This window comes from Mixophyes fleayi, chromosome 2 (assembly GCF_038048845.1).
Source record: "Mixophyes fleayi isolate aMixFle1 chromosome 2, aMixFle1.hap1, whole genome shotgun sequence".
NCBI classification, from domain to species: domain Eukaryota; kingdom Metazoa; phylum Chordata; class Amphibia; order Anura; family Limnodynastidae; genus Mixophyes; species Mixophyes fleayi.
Genome location: NC_134403.1, coordinates 330,453,130 through 330,477,104, shown reverse-complemented (window position 1 = coordinate 330,477,104; position 23,975 = coordinate 330,453,130). Strand labels below are relative to the sequence as shown.

Genomic DNA, 23,975 nt, shown 5'->3' with positions numbered 1-23,975 from the left:
GGCCCCGCTGAACTGCCACACAGCCAGCCTCATGAGGAAAGCCAAAACCTCCAGTAAGCCCTCTAGCACAAAAAAAAAAAAAAAAAAAAGGCGCTACTCGGCACTACCCTATCCTACACATGCTGAGACAGGAAAGAAAGACATGGAGGAGGAGCTGCCTTATATACGGTTCAGGTGGGGTGAATTTTTCCTGTCTACGCTAAGCTGATCAGGGTATTAACCTATTGTAATGGCTGCCTTGGAGTAGGGAAAACAAATATGAGTACATTACTGGACTTAGCATATAATCTACTTATATTCTGGTCATTCAAAAACTTACAGAAATGGTTTAGCGCATATTCATCACCTGTCTAGATCATAAAAAGATCATTTTTGTAGTAAAGACAGATTGGAATATATTAGCATTCTTCAAACTGATACATAAAAATATTTGCGAAGGCCGGTGACATGTTCGATCTCATCACTGTACCCAAATTCGAAACAGCATCCTATCTCCAGCACTTGAAGTAATTTAATGTCAATATAAGTTCAATCACAGACGTTAAATATTCAAAGGGAGGTCCAGTACATAATGTATTAAGAGATTGTCTTATAGCATCAATGCCTTCACAGTGTGGAATGCAAGTAGATTCTTAATGTCCTTTGATGACCAGCAAACAGTTGTCCCCTGGGAATGCAAAATCTTTCTCTACAGAATTTATTACCCTAGTCAAAGAAGTGCACATACACCAGGATGGAGGGGATGATCATGTTTTTGAAGAAATGATGGCTAGCGCCAAAGAGGGTTGCCATTTATCATGTCAAATATACAAGGTGTAGAGAACGTTGATTCCTTAATAGTTACTGTATTCTTATAGTGATCTTTTAGTTTAAGACTTCTTTGCATTTTATAAACATCAATTTCAGTAGACAAATCAGACTGGATAAAGGAACAAAACTGAGGCCATTGCTTTTTTTTTTTTTATTTTATGTCCTTGAAAAAGGGTCCTGTTCAAAGCGTTATGTACTAAAGGAAACTATACTTTTTAGCTTTCAAATATAAAGTGCTGCATTTGTAAATTGGATTATTTTTTTTTTTATCAACGGAGGACTTTGCTGAGCACCTCATCGAAGCGCTACAATCAGTGGGCTGTAAACTGTTTATTTCTTATACTCTGATCAGCCACATTAAAACCACCTGCCTAATGTTGTGTAGGTCCCTCTCTTGCCACCAAAACAGTTCTGACTCGTCAAGGCATGGGCTCTACAAGGCCTCTGAAGGTGTCCTGTTTCATTTGGCACCAAGAAGTTAGCAGCAGATCCGTTAAGTCCTGAGGTGGGGCCTCCATGGCTTGGACTTGTTTTTCCAGCACATCCCACAGATGCTGGATCAGATTGAGATCTGGGGAATGTGGAGGCCAAGTCAACACCTTCACAATTTAGCCCTTGTCAAAGTCGCTGAGATCCTTACGCTTACCTATCTTTCCTGCTTCTAAACACATCAACTTCAAGAACGGACTGTCCACTTGCTGCCTAATATTTAAAGGTGCCATTGTAATGAGATAATCTGTTATTCACTTCACTTGTCAGTGGTTTTAATGTTGTGGTTGGGGCATGCCCACACTCATCTCTTAATATTTACATTAGACAAAAGGCAAACAAATATAAGGTTAGAGTCTCTAAGTGGTCCTAACACAAAAACTGGATGTCTCAATATGGACTTGCAGCCTCTAGACATGAGCCATCCCAAAAGCAATTCTCAAATACTGTCAATGTACTGTCCAGTGCTGAACACAGCAAGATCCATCTTATAGGATGCGTAGATTGCTTTGACTGCTATCATCATCATTTATTTATATAGCGCCAGCAAATCCTGTAGCGCTTTACAATTGGGAACAAACACTGATACCCAGTATTGTCTTAATACATACAGACAGAGAGGTAAGAGAACCCTGCTCGAAAGCTTACAATCTATAGGGCTAGTGATTTTACAGCTAGAATAAACACTCCCATGCTGAAAAACTGAATGGGAATACTCCTCCCCAGTTATATAGGTTATATTACACTTAAAAACAAAACAAAACAAAACATGAACATAAAGTGAAATCTGCGCTTTAATGCTCCCATGTGACTTCTGTTAGCACAGGAATGATGGAGCGCTATGAATGCTAGCTGAAGAAGTACTAGCATTCAAAGCACCTGTATGACACCAGCCTAAGGGTCTGGCTGAGAGAACACCCTCCTCCTGCATGTAAAGTACACTAATATAAGGATTACAGTTCATTAAATGTGACTTTTATTGTGTATAAGCATTTCCAGCAAGTTAATGTTTATGCTTTTGTTTTTTTCACGTTTGGAAAAAAAAAACAAAAAACCAAAACAAAAATAGATTTAAATTATTTTTTTTAAACCCAATGTTTAAAAAATGTATTTATATAAACATACAACAATAATACAGTATACATTTTGTTCACATCAACAATACAAAAATAGATATATTGTAACTGATAGTCATTCAGAAAGCCTCTATTGCCTAGAGTAGATAATCCTCTGTTACAGAGAGAGAACTGTACTGTATAAAAAGGACCACTATGCCTAAAAATATAAGATATATAAAATACCTATATAATTATATATATGTAACATTTTCAGGAACTTGCAGAAACGAATGATTTTAAAGAAAGTTGAAATCTATTTTCTTGTATTTTCAATTTAGCAAAATTACATATTAAATTGTACATATAAAATAGAAGCGCCTGTAACTAGTGACTTTCAACCACCTTTGTAGTTCATCCAAGTGAAAGTTTATCAGCAACATTTATTTATATAGCACCAGAAGACCCTGCTCACAAGCCTACAATCTATGAGACCATGAGTTTGACACATGAGGTTAAGTGCTACATATTTGCATATTGGTCCAGCCAGATTGCAAAGGTAAAAAGTGCTTGTTGGGCTGTATGATCCAGTCACACAGCAGTGTTGGTCACAGGGTTGTTGTCTTGTGTAAAGGGTGGTAATAGGGCAACCTGGGGGGGGGGGGGAGGGGGGGGGGGTTTTCAGATTTTCAGAGAATGCTTGAAGACTAGAGAAAAGTCTTACTGTGCGAGGGAGGGAATTCCACCAAGTGGGTGCAGCCCGTAAAAAGTCATGTAACCAGGATTGGGAGGTTGTAATGTACTGTATAAAAGGACCACAGAACAGAGCTGTTGAGTTGGAAGATATTTTAAGACAAGGAAGGAGGATGTGTGTTGGTGTAGTTATGTTGATGGCCTTGTGTGTTATTAGGAGTATTTTATATTGGATTCAGTGAAAAACAGGCAACTAATGTAGAGACTCAAAGTGGCTCAGCAGAGTAAGAACGATTTGCAAGGAGAATCAATCTAGCTGTTACATGCAAAATATTAGATTGTAGGGGTAGACTAGTACTGAGGGATTGCAATGCGGGAGATGAGTGCATGAATTAAGGTTTTTGCAGTGCCTTATATGAGATGTGCATATTCTGGAAATGGTTTTTTTTAGATGTATGTAACATGATTTAGATATTTATGTGTCGATATGGGGAACAAAGGATAGTTATGAGTCAAGGATTACACCTAGGCATTGAGCTTGCGGGGTGGGATTAATGGTCATGTCAACAGAAATAGAAATGTCAGGCAGGAAGCTTCTATCGTTCAGTGGGAATATTATTCTGTTTTTGAAAGATTAAGCTGGCGATAGGACATCAGAGATGAAATGGCAGAAAAACAGTGAGTAACGTGAGACAACACAGATGTCGAGACATCAGGAGAGGATAGATAGATTTGGGTATCATCTGTAGAGAGACGATACTGAAATCTAAATGAGCTTATTAGTTTTCCAAGAAAAGTGGTGTAGATACAGAAAAGCAGAGGACCTAGGACTGAGCCTTGTGGTACTCCCAACTGATAAAGGAAGCGGAACAGAGCTGGATCCAGAGAAACGAACACTGAAATAGCGATTAGATAGGTAGGATGAGAACCAGGATAGGACAGTGTCTAAGTCCTAGGGATTGTGTTTGACAGTTGACCACTCTTTTCATATAGGGAGCTCCAGTAGAATTAGAAGAGAGTAATGACTTTTAGGTTTAGCAGTGATCAGATCACTGACAACCTTAGTTGTTGCAGTTTCTGTAGTGTTGACAATGAAAACGATCCAATAGGTTATGTGAGTATAGGCAATTCTCTGAAAGCTTTGAGGGGTATGGGAGCTGAGATTGAGAGAGTGTTTGAGTCAGAATTTTGTTTTTACAGAATATAAGTAATCTCTGTGTGCTTGAATAGTGATCGAAAGATACCAGGAGAGAGAGATAGATTACAGATTTTAGTTAGAGGTAGGCACAGGGACCTACCAATTTGAGAGGGTATGGGATCAAGAGAACAGGAGATAGAATAGGAATACAAAAAGTAGATACTTCCTCTTCATTTGTGGGATCAAATGAAGATAAGGTATCGGAGGATGCTGGGAAGGAATTGACCTGATGGTTTGTCGAGGGAGATGATTCCATTTCAAGTTAGACTTTATCAATCTTGTACTTGAAGTAAGAAGCAAGATCTTAGGCACTGATAGTAGTCGGAGGGTTTGGGTTGGGAGGGCTAAGAAGAGATTGAAAGTTGTTAAAAAGGCTTTTGGGGTTAGAAGCTTGAGCACAGATGAGATATTGTTAGTATGTTTGTTTAGCAGTGTCCAGACCATCTTGAAAGAAAGTTTTTGTAGATTTTGTGTTACTTTAGTTTTCCACGTTTGACAACAAAGCCGACAGAGTATGAAGTGTCGTCCGAGCCACTTGATCAAGGGCTGTTGCTAGGGTTTTAGCGAAAATGAGGAACTGCAGTTTCAGGGGAGGAGAATGTAGAAATTAGGAAAAGAATGTGTTGCAGACAGGTGGAAAACTGTGGAACATTAATAGAGATAAGATTTCTGTGGGTATGAGGAGACTTGGTAGAGAGACAGCAGGGAGGTTAAAATACTAGGAGAGAGCTTGTAGCCGATAAAGGTGATGATCCAAGAGGGAAAAAGGCGTGTTAAGGAAATCAGGAACTGAGCAATGTCTAGAAAAAACAAGATCAAGATAGTGGCCATCCCGATGAGTAGAGGATTCAATCCACTGGGAGAGGTCAAGAGAGGAAGTTAGAGTAGTTTGGAAGCAGCAATGGAACGTGGATTAGCAATAGGGATATTGAAATCACCCATGATGATGGTGGGGATGTCAGAAGATACGAAGTAAAGGAGCCATGCAGAGAAGTATGAAAGAAATTGTTGCTGTGGTCCAAGAATAGAGAATGGATTCCAAATCCGAAAAGCATGTACTTCAAAAGATGTTAACGTAAGGGATGAGACAATTGTTAGGGCTGTGAATGTGCACTGTGGGGAGTGATGTAGTCCAACCCCACCTCCTTGTCTGCCTCCAGGTCTGGAGGTGTGGGTAAAATGGAGGCCACTATATGAAAGGGCTGCAGGTGAGGTAGTGTCGGATTGTGTGAGCCAGGTTTCAGTTATTGCCAGAAGGTTGAGGTTGTTTGAGAGAAAGAGATCGTGTATGGAGGTAATTTTGTTACAAACAGAGCGTGTATTCCATATTCCATTTAAAGGTCTTTGAAAGAGAGGGGAGACAGGGGATACAGGGGATGTGTTTGAGGTTTGCTGAATTTCAGTAGTGTTCTGGTATACGTGTATGGGGGATGTGGTGAGGACCTGGATTAGGTGATATATCACCAGCTAATAGAAGCAGAGAAAGATAGGAAAGATGATTGTAAGATGTGATACCTTTTATTTTCTGCTGAAAGGGTGAGAATATTGTTAGTATGTTTGTTTAGCAGTGTAGTTAGTGAATATAAACATGGATATTTTCCCGAGTGTTAAATAGAGGCGAGTGGAGTAATGAAGGGGATATGTGGACAGAGATGTGTGTTACAGGAAGGGTGAAGGATGATATAGTCCTAAAGATAATGTCATGAAAGGAGAGTAAGAAAAGCAAGTTGTTAAACATTGGGATTTAAGAATAAAGGGGAAGAAAATGAGGGAAATAAAGAAATACCCAGCTGCAAGGTCCAGTGCCGTTAGAGAAGTGCAGAGTCAGGTTGGTGCTGATGATCCTTTAAATCTAGAGCCAGGAATACAAGATCTGAAGCACACAGCCCACAACCTGACTACACTTAAAGGTTCCTGCAGTGTCATTCATTTATACCCCTTCCCCAACACTATGAGTGATGTCACTGGATAACCAGGAGGCAGAAACTTTAGGCACTTTTTGACCTTTAAGTGTGGTCCAATTTGCTTACAGACCCATTCAGTGACTGAGCTGAATGACCTGTGAATGGGCAGCTACACCATAACAATATTTAATGATGGGACGCATAGGCAGATGAAGTAATAATGTCTAATACATAACATCTTATGCTTTTCCAATGTGTCCGGAACACATGTGCATGTCAAACAGACACACGTCCACTTTATGAAATATCCAGCCATGGTCTAGAGCCGGGAAAAACTCCCCAACACGGGACTGATGGAAGCATCACACAGGCCGTGTTCATAACGGACAGCTTGACAGAGTGATTGAACTCTGTCTCCACTGTGTGAAGGTGACAGAACCCACTTTAATGCTGGGATTGTGGGATGAACCAATATTCAATTTGCTGGGAACGTCACTACGGCATGAAGCACAGAGCAGCCATTATGGACTCTGATGAATATTGGATACAGCCACAATAGAGCTGCCTTGTCTGTACATAGCAGGCGTGTCCGTGGTCAGATCACTCATGTTGTGTCCAAACTGGATGGTGTGGATTGTGCTAGTCAGAACTCTCACTTAGACTTTCATACAGTCTCACTGGGCTTTTCTTGCGTCCAATCCATTTCTTGCGCTTGCTGTGACCTTGAACCAACCTCCTCTTGATAATCGCTATGGGAAAGAAACAGATTGGCATCTTAATAATATTACATGGAGGAACATTTTAATTTCATAATAATAGACGGCAACAATAACAACTCTTTACTAAATATATACAAATTGCAGACACAATATTAAAGTGGATTATTGCCTGCACACAGTATAGGCAGCCAGACTGTAAGCTGAGCCAATATTCATGCGTCCGAGATATCACTAGAAAGTTTATAGACTGCATTGTCCAGTATTTTGTTCCAACACACAAAATGGCTGCCTCCTGTGTGTGTACACTATAATGTATGCTCTATCAAAAGGTTTCAGAGTTAACAACGATACTCAATCAGTAGATAGCAGCCCTTTAAAAAAAATAAAAAAATAATAATTTTTGCCTGCTGTGCTTTTAAAAAACAAAACCGTCATAGCTGTGGATTGTGCAGTATAAAAAGTTTGTAATTACAGATCCTTTAAATGGTTAGCTTTAATAATTGAAGAGGACACACCTTACCTGCATTACTGTGCAATGCTGCACAGGCAGCAACAGCACCATCATCATCCGGCTACTGGACAGATGGTGGAACAAAGTATTAACAGACATCTGTGAATGAGCATTCCTCAGACACCAGACTCCATGTATTTTACTCAGCAAATAAAACATAGCCAAAACATAATTGTGAAAACAATACCTTTTCTAGATAATATGCACTTAATATTAAGTTTAGGAAATAAAACTTACATGCCACCGTCTCAGTCTCTTCAGAGGTACTTCCTGACGCCCAGTACAGGCTCTGGCTCTTGCGGAACTTCTTATAGATTTGTGTGTACAAGACTGAAAAGGTGAGCAATACCAAGAGGAAGATGAGCGATGCCGCTGCCCAGGTTGCCTCTTCTGTCCGTGGAGTGGAAACATAAATATCAGCGTTCTTCTGCTGACCAGCGCCCAATCTTCTCATGACGTTGGCTGGCGATTCTGGTGTGGAATCTTGCCGACAACTGCACTCTGGTTTCTGCACACTGCTGTGTGCTGGGGGCTTCTCAGTAACGCTGGACAAACGATTCTTGTCAGTTAGTTTATCTGCAGTTTTCTGAGTAGCGGCAATATTAGTGACAAGGCTCAGAGACTCCTTATTCTGTTGGGATTCCGGAGACGCTAGTTGTTGGGCGACAGCAGACTTTAATGACTTCTCCTTGTCATGATCCATCACCTCTGATGTATTCTTTCCAATGGAGTGCGTCAAATTAGTACCAGTTAAGCCTTGTGCGATATCACCTGATGTGGGCATGTGTGATTGTATTGGCAGCTCTGTCACTTTGGTCTTGCCATTTCCTTCTAACTCTCTGCTATGGATGCCAAATTTTGACCCTCCAAAGTCAGTGTCTTCAGATAAATTCACAGGAGGTGTTGGTGTTAGAGGATTTGGAGGAGAACTCTCCCCGGTCACTGCGACATGTGAAACGATAGTTTGTTTGCTGAAGACTGGCTCTGTGGGCGGGCCAGAGGGTGTAGCAGAGAAAGTGCTTGTATATACACCAGAAAGCACTGCATTGTGGGAAACTGGGGTGACTGGTAAAATTGCTCTTCTTTTTTTAAAAAGATGTCTCTTTAGCCTGGCTCCTTTGTTTGGAAAAGGATTTAGAACCTGAAAATATTCCAAACAAAATTTCACGTTCAGGATTTTGTAGAAGGCACATAGTAGAATGGAAATAATCACTCACTGACTTCAGCCTAGATTATCCTTGGTGCCACCCTTCATCCTAAATGCAATATCACATTTTTATAAAATATATAGCATAACTACTACATATACAGCACCATATATGAATCCTTCCCAAATCTAAACTGTACTGCATAATAAATATAAAATGTTTGTAGAAGAATGTCCATAGCCACCTAGTGATATAAATTAGTATTGCAATGTATACAACATCACTACTATAAAAAAAAATGACATAAACATGCTTAGGTTTTTATTGTTTGTCCTTGATCAGATATTCCCCAAAGCCATAAATAAGCACAAAAAATGATTACAAGCTAAAAGTTAACACAAAAAAGTGCAATGACATTTAATAAGCTTAATCACACGCAGTTTTAATCTTATAGTGATACCGTATTTCCCCCGATAATAAGACACTGTCTTATTTTTTGGGGGAGCCCAAAAAACTGCCTAGGGCTTATTTTCGGGGTAGGGCTTATTTTAATTAGCACATACTTTACCCTACTTACCGGTCTTCTTTTTTCTTCACTTTCCTCTTTTTCTGTACTCTCCTCCGCAGCGCTGCTGTAAATGACGCGGACACACACACCAGCGTCATTCACAGAAAACGAGGGAAGCGTGCGCGCTCACTGTGAGACACTGCAGCTGTGATTGGATGCCACTGTTAAATCTTTAACAGCGGCATCCATTTCATGCAGGGGGGGGGGGGGGGGAGCTGGGGGCATTGTATTGTATCGCAGGGACCAGGCAAAATGGGGATTTAGCTCGGGGTTTATTTTCGGGGTAGGGCTTATTTTGGACCGTTCAGGGAAAGTAAGGGTAGGTCTTATCTGGGAAACACGATAGCTACGATGGTTCATCTTGATGAGCATAAAAAAAAAAAAAAAAAAAGCTGTGCTGGTGTCAACCTTAACAAAACTGGAGAAGTTAAAGATAATAGTTCAATAAAGAAATGAAGAAAATATATTTTCCTATTCCTATGCATGTCAGACTTCCAGTCCGTAAGATATCATTTTTCATATCGGATCGAGTTGTAATTCACTTTTAGAAGCTCTTTAAAAACATACTGGCACGTAACCCAATTTTTGTGTAGCATATCATTCTATAGCAAATAGTATTTTTCAACTATCACTTTACTGACATATTCTCAGTGCAGGAATTCTAATGTAAATATTAAGACCTTACAGCATGACAATGTGAAGACGGCCATTAAAATCTCACAACATGAGTAAAAGCATCTGTTCTTTACCCGTAGTTTCCTCTCTGAGCAGATATCGGTGTCATCAGACGCCTTAAAGGACGGTCGGATGAGTAGATGCTGGTAGGAGCCATCTCCTCCTGTTTCTGACGGACGCTCATGGTGCACGTTTTCCCTCAGCCAGTCCCTGATTTCAGTCACATTGATGTGCGACATCTCAAGGGTCGAGCACCACGCAGCCAGAGCAATAGGCTGAAAGGAGAAGACATACAAAAGTGACAAATGTCCACAATTCAGTACAAGAGGATTCTTTTATAGACTGAGAACAAGGAAACATTTTAAAACAAGATACAGTTAGAGCCACTAATTGACATTAAGACATATAAAAGGTATTGCTGTGATAAATAAAACTGGAGTCTTTATCCATAACTAAATATGTCTATCTTACTCTCTCTGGCTCCTGTGGCAAGTTGCCATGTTAGCGGAGGAGCATGTGTAGCTAAACAAGCAGAGAGTGACTGACAGCTAGGCAGACTTGATATGCAAAATATAGCAGTGTGGATTGGCCGATTCATACACAGTTACAGGAGAGCAACGTCGTCTCAGATTCTTGACCTGTATCAAATCCAATCAGAACACTGCAATGGAATTAGATGCAATATAGATGTCTGTGAGAGTACAACGTGTCTGATCTCATCTCCTAGTGGTAAACACACCAGGCAGTCAGACATGACTGGAGATAATACACTCCTCTTGTGTGACAAGGACAGCAAGATTTAGAGGTTAAAAGAGATCCACTTACATTTAAATACATTCCTTATTTGACAATAATAAATTGCCAATATTGTTATATATTTTTCTGCCGACTTCTAGTTAAGAAACATCATTTTAGCGTATCCGTTTTTCTCACTTTATCCTTAGAGTACCGGTTTTGCAGCAACAAAGTTATTAAAAAAATTAAACATTTTTTTAAAATAGTACTATTACATTCTATTGTAAGACTAGCTGTATAGGGTCAGCAGTACTTCAAGAGTGACAATGTAGGCAAGATACAGTCAACCCTGTATAAAACATTACACACTATTACTGGTCTGTGTGTAGGACTAGGGTTTGTACAAAAGTTTATTCTGTCCTATTAATCATTAGGAGGTTCAATAAAAGAAAATTAACATAAGATATACTGCACACAGTAACACCCTGCTTATTTCCATATATTAAAAAAGTTGGAACTTCCATATCATTTGTTCTGCCAAAATAAAATTAAATATCTACAACAGATTGTAAAAGAACAAAGCTAGTGAGATGTTATCATGGGAAGTACAACAGATGGACACTGTGAGTAACAAAGTGTCAGCCCGATATATTGTTTTAAACAGGCAAAAAGCAACCATACAATTTATATGTGGATGTAACATGCCACTATAAAACTCTTCTAACGACCGTAGCCATGCGGATGTCATCCATTCCCGATGTGTGATAATATACAGCACCTGCCTCTAGATAGAATATGTGTTTCTTCCATTGACACCGTGCATGCGGTGCTAGGGAGAGCAGCACATTCGTTACATAACTTGGCTGTGTTTGTAATCACTCTGTATACCTGACGTAGTGACCAGATATATTACTGGTGATGACATATACACTCTTACACCTGTCTATTCCCTTCCTGTAAAACACCACAGAATACACTGCCGCTTAATGCAGACATATAAAGGCCCCATTCTTATCTAGTGTGAAGTGGGGGATTGTTGCATGAGTGTAAACTGCAAACGGGGTAAGAGATTACACAGGTGTAGCTCCTCGTAACACCAAAGTGGGTATTTGGGGCGGAGTCTGAACTAAAGGAGGAGGGGCTTTCTAACCACACAACAGTCACACTCTTCAGACAGTGTATGAATGCATGTACCTTACCCGTTCTCTGGAGAGGGTCTGGAGCGGTGTCATTATGTGTTCAGGCATGCAGCTTAGGGCCACGGAGGATAATGCTTCCTTCAGATGCGGGTGTACGCAGGGATGGTACAGGAAGGCCACGCCTGCATGCTGGAATACACACGTCATATGATACAGAGCACCATTGCTATTATTATCCTTTACCACAGATTATTAACACATGATAACAGTTACTCTAGAGCTGGTGAGAGAAAGATAGTTTACACTGAAGAACTTTCTAAACCACCAAAATTCTTGTTTAGTCATACTCTGATTATCATGGAGTCTCATTAACTAACCAGACACCAACCAAAAACAAAACAAAACACAAAAACAGCACAATTTGTTGTACCTCACAAAGAATCCATAAGACTAATTTGATAAAAAATAAATAAATAATAATAATGTGTTCGCAGTTCATTTCCAGAATTAAAAAAATAGTCTCTTCAAGAAGGGACACTAACCCTGTATGTTTTTTTTGTCTAATGTACATATTACGGGATGAATGTTGAAGTATAGAACGTTCCTAGAACGCTGCTATTAAGTCTGCTTGCCGAGATCACCATATAGTACAGATCCACGGCGTAACCCCCACGTGTCCCAATTTAAGACGACTACCACACGTGGCATGTTTGTACCAACTGTCAGGAAGTTGAGAGCTCTGCCCTCCCTCACCATGACACCACTGGTGGGTGCTTTTAGTGGAAGGGATATGAGGGAAACCTGTTCTAGGCACCGCCCCCATATGGTGTGTGACCACTCCCCTTTGTGTGCGTGGCCTGTCACAATAACTAATGCCGAGAGGTATGCCACGATTTACTTCCTAATACCTTAATTATCATCATCTTTTACTTATAAAGTGCCAATGTATCACTGTTCACAGAGAGGATCATGATACAAATAAATAACATGAAATGAAAGTTAAGATGGGCCTGACCAAATGAGCTAACAGTCTACCTGTGGGAAAAATAGATAAAGTAATGGAGCAAGGCTGGGTACACACTACAGAAAAATTTCTCCCAATGCAATATTTTGTTAACAATTTTACCAACGACTGAAAGTCCCGATCAGCACGATCCATGTGTACACACTATACACGTTTTACATGATTTACCGTCAGATTTGTGCTCTTCATCTGTCATAACCATCGGCTGAAAAGATCATGACTCTGCACACTCCACAGAGATCTATGGACGCTGCTGGCCCTGAGTGCATGAACACTGCGGAATTGGAAGGACATCGCTCCATCGTTTACAGAGATTTTTAGTCTGTTTATAAAATAAACAGATACGATGTGCTTTGGAATGATAATCATTTAAGTATACACACTAATGCGATATCAGCCGAATGGTCGTTTATTGTACGAATGGTCCGATAATCAGGTGAAAAACCTGTAGTGTGTACCCAGCCTAAGAATTGGAGCTTTTGGTGGGGGAGAACTGTGTGTGTAAGCCAATATAAACCTTGGCTTTCAAGCTCGTGTCAGTCTAGTTAAGTGATGTTATACATTTACATGGACGTTTCTGCAAATCAAGAGAGTAAAATATAAATAATAATATTCTATTAGAATAAAAAGCTGAACAACACACAGACGCTATACCCATTTTCAGAACATAGTAAAGTTAATTATACTATGTAGAGCTGAAAAGCGACGAACTGCAAAGATCCAACATTAGGAAGGCATGATACACCACTGAAGACAGGGGCGGATCTAGAAAATTGCTATACCCGGGGCGATTTAGGGGGCGCGATTTAGGCCCCGCCCTCTTTCTGCCATCTAAAGCTGCTGGCGGCTGCACACTATGTGCAGGTCCGCTCGGCAGTGACAATGTGCTGCCCGGCTGCTCTGATTGTGTTTAAAACACAATCAGAGCAGCCTGGTAGCACCCTGTCACTGCCGAACGGACCTGCACATACTGTGCAGCCGTCGGCAACAAGTCCCTGCTAGGGGGGGGGGGAAGATTGCCCTGATCGCCCCCCCCCCCCCCCCCCCGGATCCGCCACTGACTGAAGATGACAGACATATATGCAAATTAAATGTTTACAACCCCAAAATCTGCAAAATGATTAAATAGTTGCCAGATTCTCCTTGAAAAAGTTATCAGTTCCAAAATAGATGTTTTCTAACGGAAGGACCCCAATGTCTATTGTAAGCTATACATAAACTTCATGTTAAACTAAACATAAGGTCACTGCATCCCTGAGCGCATTCGTTTTCAGCCACACATCCTCTCAGTATCACCCACCTGGAGGTTGTGAACCCATCGCTGCGGTGGGCAGTAGATATATTCTCCATACTTGGCCCATATAGGCCGATGTGCTCCACTACAAGAGAAGACAAAGCCCTTATTTGTATCACCCACAATAAACCTTTGGCACAGTACAGCTCTCAATTGGAGAGGAGGGAGGGGGATGTCTCATATGGCTTGGGCTTGAAATGTAGACAATGGAAGTATCGCCAGGCTAAATGCAGACACTTCCACTTTGGTGACCGCTTCAAAACATTGACATTCACAATGCCGACATTAAAAAAAGCAATGTTTATGTGAGAACTCTAATCTGCCCAGAGCATCTCCGGACACCCTGTCTTCTCCACTGAAACTCATCTGACACCCTCCCCTCTATTTAAAATGAAAACAAGATAAATACCTAACTTATATGGAGTGTTTTAATTCATGGTATATTTATTCATTAACACTGAAAACCACTGATTACTTTGCAAGTGAAAAACGAAAACAAGGAATAATATACACAGAATTTAAGAAAAAAAAACACAAAAACCTGAAACTAATTACATTCATTCAACCTATATTCTGTGTAAGCTCACTATATGAAGATAAGTAATCAGGTGTATAAACCATTCAGTTTGTGAAAAGGCCTTTTCATTACAATGAATAGAATTATTGCTTGTGCAACTACTTTAAGGCACAAGAAACAATGTGTATTCCTAGTGCAGTGATCGGATGCATTCTTACACTGGTACAGCCCACAGAATGTTTGTCAGCGCTATGTGAAAGCAATAAGTACATTATAATACAAGTAACTACTGCGTTGCTTACCTGTTTGGTATTGGAACTGTATAGTCTATATTGGTATCCATGCAAGCGTGATAGGAATACTGCAAGAGAACATGTACTTTCAGGACTTTGTAATTCAATATAATAACAATAATATTAATACAATTGGATGGAATTACAGGCAATCAAAAAAAAACCAAAAAAAACGTAAGACATGATAACACTGTATATTAATTTTATCCAGCAAGAACCGATATACAAAACATAGAGGCAATACTTGAGTAATATTTAATATGTTTAAAAACAAACCGTAAAATGTCTCAGCCTAATGAAACGGCAGGAAAAAAAAGCAACCAGCATAATTTACTAACAAGATGCAACAAAAAAACAAACCAAAAAATCAAAACAAATTTGCTTTCATTATATAATTTGCAATAATTGCCCAAAGTGTATTGCTATTTGGTTGCTATATCAGTGCTGGCTAACCTGTGACACTCCAGGTGTTGTGAAACTGCAATCCCCAGCATGCTTTGCCAGTAGATAACTAGCTGATAGCTGGCAGAGCATGCTGGGACTTGTAGTTTCACAGGTTAGCCATCACCGCTATAGGTAATGAGTTTTGCCCTATATAAGTAAAGAACCATCACATGGCGATTATATTTTACCCCTTATTCTCCCAATAATTTTCCAAGTGCTATATTTTAGGCTACAATCTTTTATGTTAAAGTTCGGTAGGTATAGCCATTAAGGAAGAGCAGTTTTACTAGAAAAAAAATTCTGTATTCGTCCCATGTCCTGCAGCCCCCACAGTCAGTGTTGTGCACACACTACTATCATCCATAGTTACATAGGACTCGGCACCATGAAGAACAATGAATGAATACAGAGTATTCATAACGCTGACTGGAGGGGCTGCTACAGAAGAAGTCCGGGATGACTACGTCACAAACTGCAGAACATTTATGTTGTCATTTGTTATTTAAAATTAGCTGTAAAAATCAGACTGCTTCTTATCCACTACAGTAACAAATATAAAAGTGTAACAATGATTGGAACCTTGTGAAAGGGTGCAAATACTATTTACAATCACCAAGATCCATTGTCTTGTAGAGGCTGCTTCTGTTCTCCTTTCTGGACAAATTTGAAACAGGATAATAACGAGCTTGTACGAAATAATAGCGGCCAGTCATTTCTTATGAAATGATCAGTGAAGAATATTTTCAAAGATTGCCAACCCCTATTCAAGGAATTCACGGGTACGCCCATAAGTATGTCTCAGGACAAAATATGGTATTTAAGCACCATGAGATGATGTCTGTGATGAACCAATGTGACATAAGGTCCGGTATAGAGTGCGGCGAGTCTCTTACCTCCGGCTTATACCTGGTGGCGATACTGGGAAACACCTGTTGTAAACAAAAGCAGACGTTAGAAACAGTGACATAAAAGTGTATCATACTGTAATGTCCGTCACAATGATGTGGAGCGAACCTGCAATCTCTTTGCAAATGAGCAGAACACACAATTACATTAAACACAAGGTCAATCAGTAAGTGAAATACCTAACAGCACACATTCCACAAGTAAGCTGTTCTACAAAAACATGGACCAGTTAATAATAAATGTGCTTCAGAGATTACTTCTAACACGTTGATTTTAATATAAAACAAAACAAGTTGTTTGTAAGAGGTTACTGCTCACCCTATATAAATATAGATTTTACAGGAGTGCCATCACTAATCACAGACTATCATTTACTAAGTTTTACATATATTGAGGTCATTTGCATATATAACATACATGTTTCTGGGCTGGATTCTAGTTAAATCTATGTTAAACAATTAAAAGATATAAATATGATTAAGGACAGAAATATTTAAAAACTAGGGATGTGCACCGGCCACTTTTGGTGTCTCGTGTTTTGGATTCGGATTTGCTTGAGGTTTTGAGTTCGGATTTGTTTCGCAAAACACCTGACGAAAGGTTTTGGTTCGGATTTAAGGTTTTGGATTCGGATTTATTTTGAAAAAAAACATAAAAAAAAGTGCTAAAAAACAGTTTTGTGGTTTTTTTTTCACTCCTACGCTATTATTAACCTCAATAACATTCAATAACAATCATTTCCACTAATTTCCAGTCTATTCTGAACACCTCACAATATTGTTTTTAGGCCAAAAGGTTGCACCGAGGTAGCTTGAGCACATAATGCCAAAAAAAGAGGTACAAGATGGAATTGTTCTGGGCCCTCCCTCCCACCCCTCGCGAGATTCGACGCGAGACTTGGACGACAGAGCCTCTTTTTAATTTTTTTGCCCGCCTGAAATATCCGAACAGTGCTCGGATCCCGTTCGGATCCGCACTGTTCGGGTGGGCCCGGATTAGCAGAATCCGAGCCCGCTCATCTCTATTAAAAACAGACAACTTATTTTATAATGTATAATTAAATAATGGAGAACAAGCTGTTTAATGTCACAACACAGCAAATACAGTGCGCTCAAACACAATTCTGTTAGACCACCTTGAACAAGGTATAAATTGTATAGATATCTTTAAAAATGTCCGAGTTAAATAGTCCTTCATAAGCAATATTCCCACGGACGATATCAGCACTAGCAGTCACTGGTCTGCGCGTCTTCCCCTTCTCTAACCCGATCTCCACGGGTCAGTCAATTCCTGGAATATCAAACAAATGGGGGAGCTTCCAAAGATTTCTATTAAAAACAGAATGTACACGTACTAGATATACACGTACTAGATATACAGTATAATCAAGCATTGAACCAGCAATCAATTGACTCCTGTAATAGCAGACATCATCAATAAGACTCTGGGTGGCTGTGGATCCAGGGTCTTATTGATGATGTCCGTTATTACAGGAGTCAATTGATTGCTGGTTCAATGCTTGATTATACTGTATATCTAGTACGTGTATATCTAGTACGTGTACATTCTGTTTTTAATAAAAATCTTGGGAAGCGCCCCCATTTGTTTGATATTCCAAGCTGTTTAATGTGTTTGAAAAACTATATGCTATTAATAACATTGTTCAACCTGCAAGTTAGGGACAGACCTAAGGGAGATTTAGCATAGCCCCACTCCTCAATTAGTGGGTCCGCCCCCTTCTACACTTTGATTGGACCTGGCAGCTGAAAAAACAGGCAGAGGACGTTACCCGGATACTCCAACTGTGATTAAAACATAATCGGAGGGGCCGGGCAGGATCCTCTAACTGCCTCACGACCCCCAGGCAGATATATGCTGTATGCTGCTAGGGGGGGGAGGGGACAATTGCCCAGATCTGTCACTGCTGTAAATATATACATAACGGGCATTCATGTTCGGACACAACTTGCCTAAATGGTACTTGCTTTATGCAGACAGACAGAACAGACTGCAGTATACGCACAAGCGTATGTGCAATAGAAGATCACATCATAACCAATATAAAAAAAATATATATATATAATAAAATAAAACAACTTTTAACAGTATAATCAGTAATAAAAATATATATTTTGGGGGAAAAAATATTTTTTAATATTGAATACATAAAGATGCTTTTACCGATACTGTACAAGCAATGCATTTTAAGTCTGTCTTACGTGCATATACATGTTCTGTGATATATAGTGGCATGCAAACATCATCACTATCAGTTATAGCACTTATACCTGCCCTATAGCTAGTGCAAATGACACAGCTGAAACCAAGTGTACTTACGATATACCCAGGGGTTGAATCAACCACATCTGTGTTTGAACACCCTCTGCACACCCTTATTGTACATAGCTACGTTAATCCTCCCCTTTCTGCCTCTCAAGCTGTAGGCTGCCGTAAGTGTGATTTGCGCTCAGACATGAGTCGCATGCAATTTAGTTTATTGGCGTAAGGTCCGTTTCTGGGCATGAGCAGAGCTATTCCACAAGTATCTTTCCCTCTGCGCTGTGTATATTTTCTTGTGGTTTATCTAAATAGGGGAGAGTGACACTATCCCCAACACAGCTGCGTTCGGAAGTTCCATAGGGTGCAGTTTAAATCATAAGCGCCAGGTAACGTTTTTTTAGAGCAGAGCTATTTCAACATATGCTACACAAATGAACGCAACTACAAACATGAATCAGCTCCAATATGTTATTACATTTACTGTTGAAGGACAATACAGACTGGTTTGTTGTGTGTTGCAAAAACTAATAAAAATGGTAAAGAACAATGGCTAAATACTTACAGAACTATACAATATGTTTAATGCAAATTATTGAAATAGATTCCCAATGCTTTCCAGAAATAGGGCTGTGAGTACGGTACATGCTCAGGGATGGAATTCTTTTACGGAAAATAAAATCCACAATAAAAGAAACACACACACACACACACTATCAGCTATCTGGCAAGTCCTCCCACCCTCCTTCCCTGAACCATACTAACTGAAGTCTTGTGTACACAGTTATCAGTAAGGCTAGGTACACACTGCAGAATTTTCCGACCCACGTGTTATCTACAACGACATTACCGTCGATCAAATGTCCGATCGCTTCAACGATTAATGCGTACACATTAGTCACATTGTCTAATGCGTACACATTAGACTTTTTTTTTTACACACTGAAAAGACATACGAGGTCCACCTAATGATATCCCCAAGAAATTTACATAAGGGGTAACCACCCCAAACATCATAAAAAAGCAAAGGTAACACATAATATGCAACCAGTCATATAGAATACACATCTATAGGAAACACAAAAACATGTTATATATAAAAAAAAAAGTTATATAATTATGGCAGGCGTAAGCAATACACATAATTTTTTTTTTAATAAGACTACACTGACAAAGGCTTATAATTAGACAAGCAGACATATGCCGTACGCATAAATACAATAGACACCTGCTGTTGCTTTACCACTAGAAGCACCTAATTACCAAATCAGTGACGTGCGGACACCACGTGGGACCGGTACAGGCATCAGAAATAAACATACACACGCCCCCAAAAGAGTCACAGCTTGAAGAACTATCGGCAAATGCTTGTGGATCAATCGGAAACTTATAAATACTACGTGATCATTAGGAGTTTGGTCTGAAAATATTAAACCGTATGATCAAGCAAATGAGCCGACAATTGACACTATGGAACGACTTTTGACCATCATATCACTAAACAAACTAACCCGATTTCCGAACAGTCGTATGTCGGCTGATTTGCCCGATTATTGGACGAAAACGATCCAGTGTGTACCTAGCCTAGTATATACTCTGCAATGATGTATGTGACCAATAATGGATGGACTATAAATGTCGTACTACTACTACAGTGTAGAGGGCAAGAACCTGGATACCTGGAAACAGAATTGCTTTTTCATTAATACTTTTATAACCTAATTAATAACAACTGTTTTCTAATTCATAAAAGGTCATTAATTTCTGCAAGAATTTCCATGTAAAGCCAGGATAAGCAAATTGCCTAAAATATATGTATTTCCCTGAATCGATAATTACTAGAGATGGTCACTGACCCCCGTGTTTTGGTTTTGGATTCGGTTTTGGATCTGGATTACCGTCGTGTTTTGGTTTTGGTTTTGGTTTTGCAAAACCGCCATTGCGTGTTTTGGTTTTGGTTTTGGTTTTGTTTGGTTTTGTTTTGCTATTTTTTGGGAAAATCCATGTTTTTGGGCCTAAATTAACCCAATTTAGTGCTCCAACTGTTTTAGAGACAAGTAATCTAATTGTTGAGGTAATAAATCATCCAAAAAAACAGTTTAATTCTTCGTTGGTAGGCCTATTCTACACACAAAACAGATTGTCTTCCTCTCCATCTATGCATATTGGCAATGCAGCCATCGTCTTTGAATGTATATTACACCCTACACTTATAGTTAAATATGTAAAGAAATGGAAAAAGCCAGTTTGCTTTCTGTCTCTCAAGGCCCCCCTCCACTTGTATAAAATACCAAAAAATTCAGCCATTATAGACTGTACAATATTAATTGACATGGAGAAAGCCAGTTTGGTTTCTGTCTCTCTAGTCCCCCCTCCACTTGTATAAAATACTAAAAAATTCAGCCATTATAGACTGTACAATATTAATTGACATGGAGAAAGACAGTTTGGGGTCACTCTGTCTCTCTAGGCCCCCCTCCACTTGTATAAAATACCAAAAAATTCAGCCATTATAGACTGTACAATATTAATTGACATGGAGAAAGCCAGTTTGGTTTCTGTCTCTCTAGCCCCCCCTCCACTTGTATAAAATACTAAAAAATTCAGCCATTATAGACTGTACAATATAAATTGAAATGGACAAAGGCAGTTTGGTATCTGTCTGCATCAGATCCTCTCTCCACTAGGAGTAAAATAGAAAACTATTCAGCCGTTATATAATCTAGAATATAAATAGAAATTGAGAAAGGCAATTTGGTATCTGTCTGCATCATAATCATCAACATCATCATTAGCGCCCTCGTCGCCTACACAAATCTCCCCCTCATCCTCTTCTAATTCCAAAGTGGCATCCTCAATTTGGGTATCACCGGCTACACTCGGGCTATTAAGGCACACATCAGCAGAATGCTCACGATTAGACATCCCACTGTTGGATGGACTCTCCACAGGGATTGTTGTCATTTGTGAATCAGAGCAAATATTCTCCTGTAATGCCTCACTGGTATCTTGCAGCTCAGCTTTGACGCGTAACAGTAGTTGTGCACCAATTGTAGGCTGGGTAACTTTTTGGGATCTGCCACTAATAGCCAAAGGTGAAGGCCTCATTCTCTCTTTGCCACTGCGTGTGTAGAATGGCATGCTTGCAATTTTTTTTTTATCGTCACTTAACTTTTGCTCAGTTACACTTCTTTTTCGCTTCAATACAGTAAATTTTTTTTTGGTTTTTGTTTTTTGCACTAATTTGAAAACACTCTGTTGTTTGACATCGCCTTGGCCAGATGACGTACTGGGAACACTAACATCAGGACTGGTGACAGAACCTGGTTGCTCATTTAGATCATATGTGGACTGCTTTGAATCCATTGCGTAGATACTGCTGACAGATATGACTTTTGACAGCCAGAAATATTAATGCACAATTAGAGAGGACACCCCAAAAACACTGAGGAGTGCTAACATTTATTGAGTAGATACTGCTGACAGATATGACTTTTGACAGCCAGAAATATTAATGCACAATTAGAGAGGACACCCCAAAAACACTGAGGAGTGCTTAAAATTATTGAGTAGATACTGCTGACAGATATGACTTTTGACAGCCAGAAATATTAATGCACAATTAGAGAGGACACCCCAAAAACACTGAGGAGTGCTTAAAATTATTGAGTAGATACTGCTGACAGATATGACTTTTGACAGCCAGAAATATTAATGCACAATTAGAGAGGACACCCCAAAAACACTGAGGAGTGCTAACATTTATTGAGTAGATACTGCTGACAGATATGACTTTTGACAGCCAGAAATATTAATGCACAATTATGGGGGACAACCCAAAAGCGCTGGGGAGTGCCAAATATGAAGAAAAAATAATAAACCTCTATCCTCCTCTCTGCACTAGCGATTTTGGTTAGAGCAATTGCAAGAACAATATTGTATTCTTTCTCTGTCCCTGCTCTAATTAGCCTATGACTACACCCTGCTCTCTCCCTCTGTCAAATGGCGATGGATTGCTGTGGAGGCGTGTATTTATAAAGTTCAAGTATCGCGAGAACCGAGTCCCGAGATCCGACGACGTCACAATGACGTTCGGCCTCGATTTGGATTCGGAATTGGCGGGAGAGTACCGAGCTGCTCAGCTCGGTACTCGGATACCCAAAGTTCGGGTGGGTTCGGTTCTCGGAGAACCGGACCCGCCCATCTCTAATAATTACCGTCCAGTTTCTTACCTGCTTCGGAACAGGAATATAGTCCCCGGTGCACAAATAGACATTTTCATCTGGCAGGTCGAACTGAATATTGAACTAAAAGAAAGAGATAAGTTAGTAGGGCTTATTATGATGGGCAAAATGGTTAATGAAGAGAAAAAACCTCTTAGGTGACCTGACGTGCCTTCACTTGCACAGGTGTGCCCAGATTTCTGCCAAAGCGCATGTTTGCAGAGAAAGATGGAGGCCGTGAAGGAACAGAAGTCTGAACTGGCCGATAGGAGAGGTTGTGTGTAATGTCCCCAATTGTAAAGCGCTACATAATTTGCTGCCGTTATATATATAGAAGTTAGTATGGTTCAGTGTTGTGGAACAAGATTATTTATAGGAGATAAAGGGGTGGAGAAGATGCGTATTTATGGGTGCGTCTTACTGTGTTTCTTTTCTAACCAATTTTGCATTTTCCTGAGCAGTCTCTGTGTACCATGTGTTAGGCTGGGTGGAACACCTGTGCAAAATGTTGTTTTGGTGTTTACACAGTGCAAAATAGGTCCAATGTTTAGAAACATTTAGTAAATGAGTTTATCCTAAGCACAGTGATACATGCGACTTTACCTTAACAAAAGACTACTATGCGGACAACAGCGGTTCTTAAACCAGTTTTCATACTGAAATAGTAAACTAGACCTTGTGCAAGAAACTTTGACATACCCAGGTACATGAAGAGAACCCCACAACCAGCACACAGGTCACAAAATCAGACTCAACTACTAAAGGAAACTTTGCCAAAGTACATTAAACCGTTAAAACTTTCCACAGCTCTTGTGATGTATTATTATACTTGGCATCATGAGAATATATATGGGAAAAAAATACATTTAATGATGAATATGTGAGAATGGAGAGAAGTAGGTATATTAGCATCCACTTGGATGCAGCCCAACACCAGTAACCCCAGGCTGTACTAAAGTCCGAGAGTAGATATAAAAAGAACTGCAGATGCATTGTGTGTAAATATGGTACATGGAGACTCACCTGCCCATCATCGCAGACCGCGCTCTGGACATGACTGGGGATCAGGAGCACAGCGGAGACCGCGCACAGCCGCCACATCCCTGCTGAGAGCAGCAGCACATCCTGGAGACTCGGCCTGCTGCCCCTGTCACCGCACGTCACGTCCCTCCGCCAATCAGATCCTGTCAGACATTCTCAGCCCCGCCCACAAGTTAGAGGCGTCACGGCCAGTTGTGTTTACACTGTTCCCGAGATACGTTTCTCTCTCTCTATATGTATATAGATCTATATCCATATATATGTTTAGGACACTGGTGTCTCTAGGTCCCAGTATGTCCCAGTCTCAGTATG

At 40.0% G+C, this 23,975-nt stretch overlaps 1 protein-coding gene across 2 annotated transcripts; it reads right to left on the bottom strand.

The window, feature by feature from the left end:
* Positions 1 to 2,252: 2,252 nt before the first annotated feature.
* On the bottom strand, positions 2,253 to 23,766 carry TP53I13 (tumor protein p53 inducible protein 13). 2 transcript variants are annotated; one of them, XM_075196855.1, is made up of 9 exons: positions 23,646 to 23,766; positions 22,632 to 22,706; positions 16,110 to 16,145; positions 14,782 to 14,840; positions 13,969 to 14,047; positions 11,705 to 11,833; positions 9,845 to 10,045; positions 7,617 to 8,520; positions 2,253 to 6,898 (listed from the first exon to the last, which is right to left on the bottom strand). In XM_075196855.1, the coding sequence occupies exons 1-9, from the start codon at positions 23,721 to 23,723 to the stop codon at positions 6,789 to 6,791; spliced, it is 1,671 nt and encodes a 556-aa protein (XP_075052956.1). In that variant the 5' UTR covers positions 23,724 to 23,766; the 3' UTR covers positions 2,253 to 6,788. The 2 variants fall into 2 exon arrangements, with proteins under 2 accessions (XP_075052956.1, XP_075052957.1); XM_075196856.1 differs by lacking the exons at positions 13,969 to 14,047; positions 14,782 to 14,840; positions 16,110 to 16,145; positions 22,632 to 22,706; positions 23,646 to 23,766 and adding an exon at positions 12,837 to 12,932.
* Between the last annotated feature and the right edge of the window lie 209 nt (positions 23,767 to 23,975).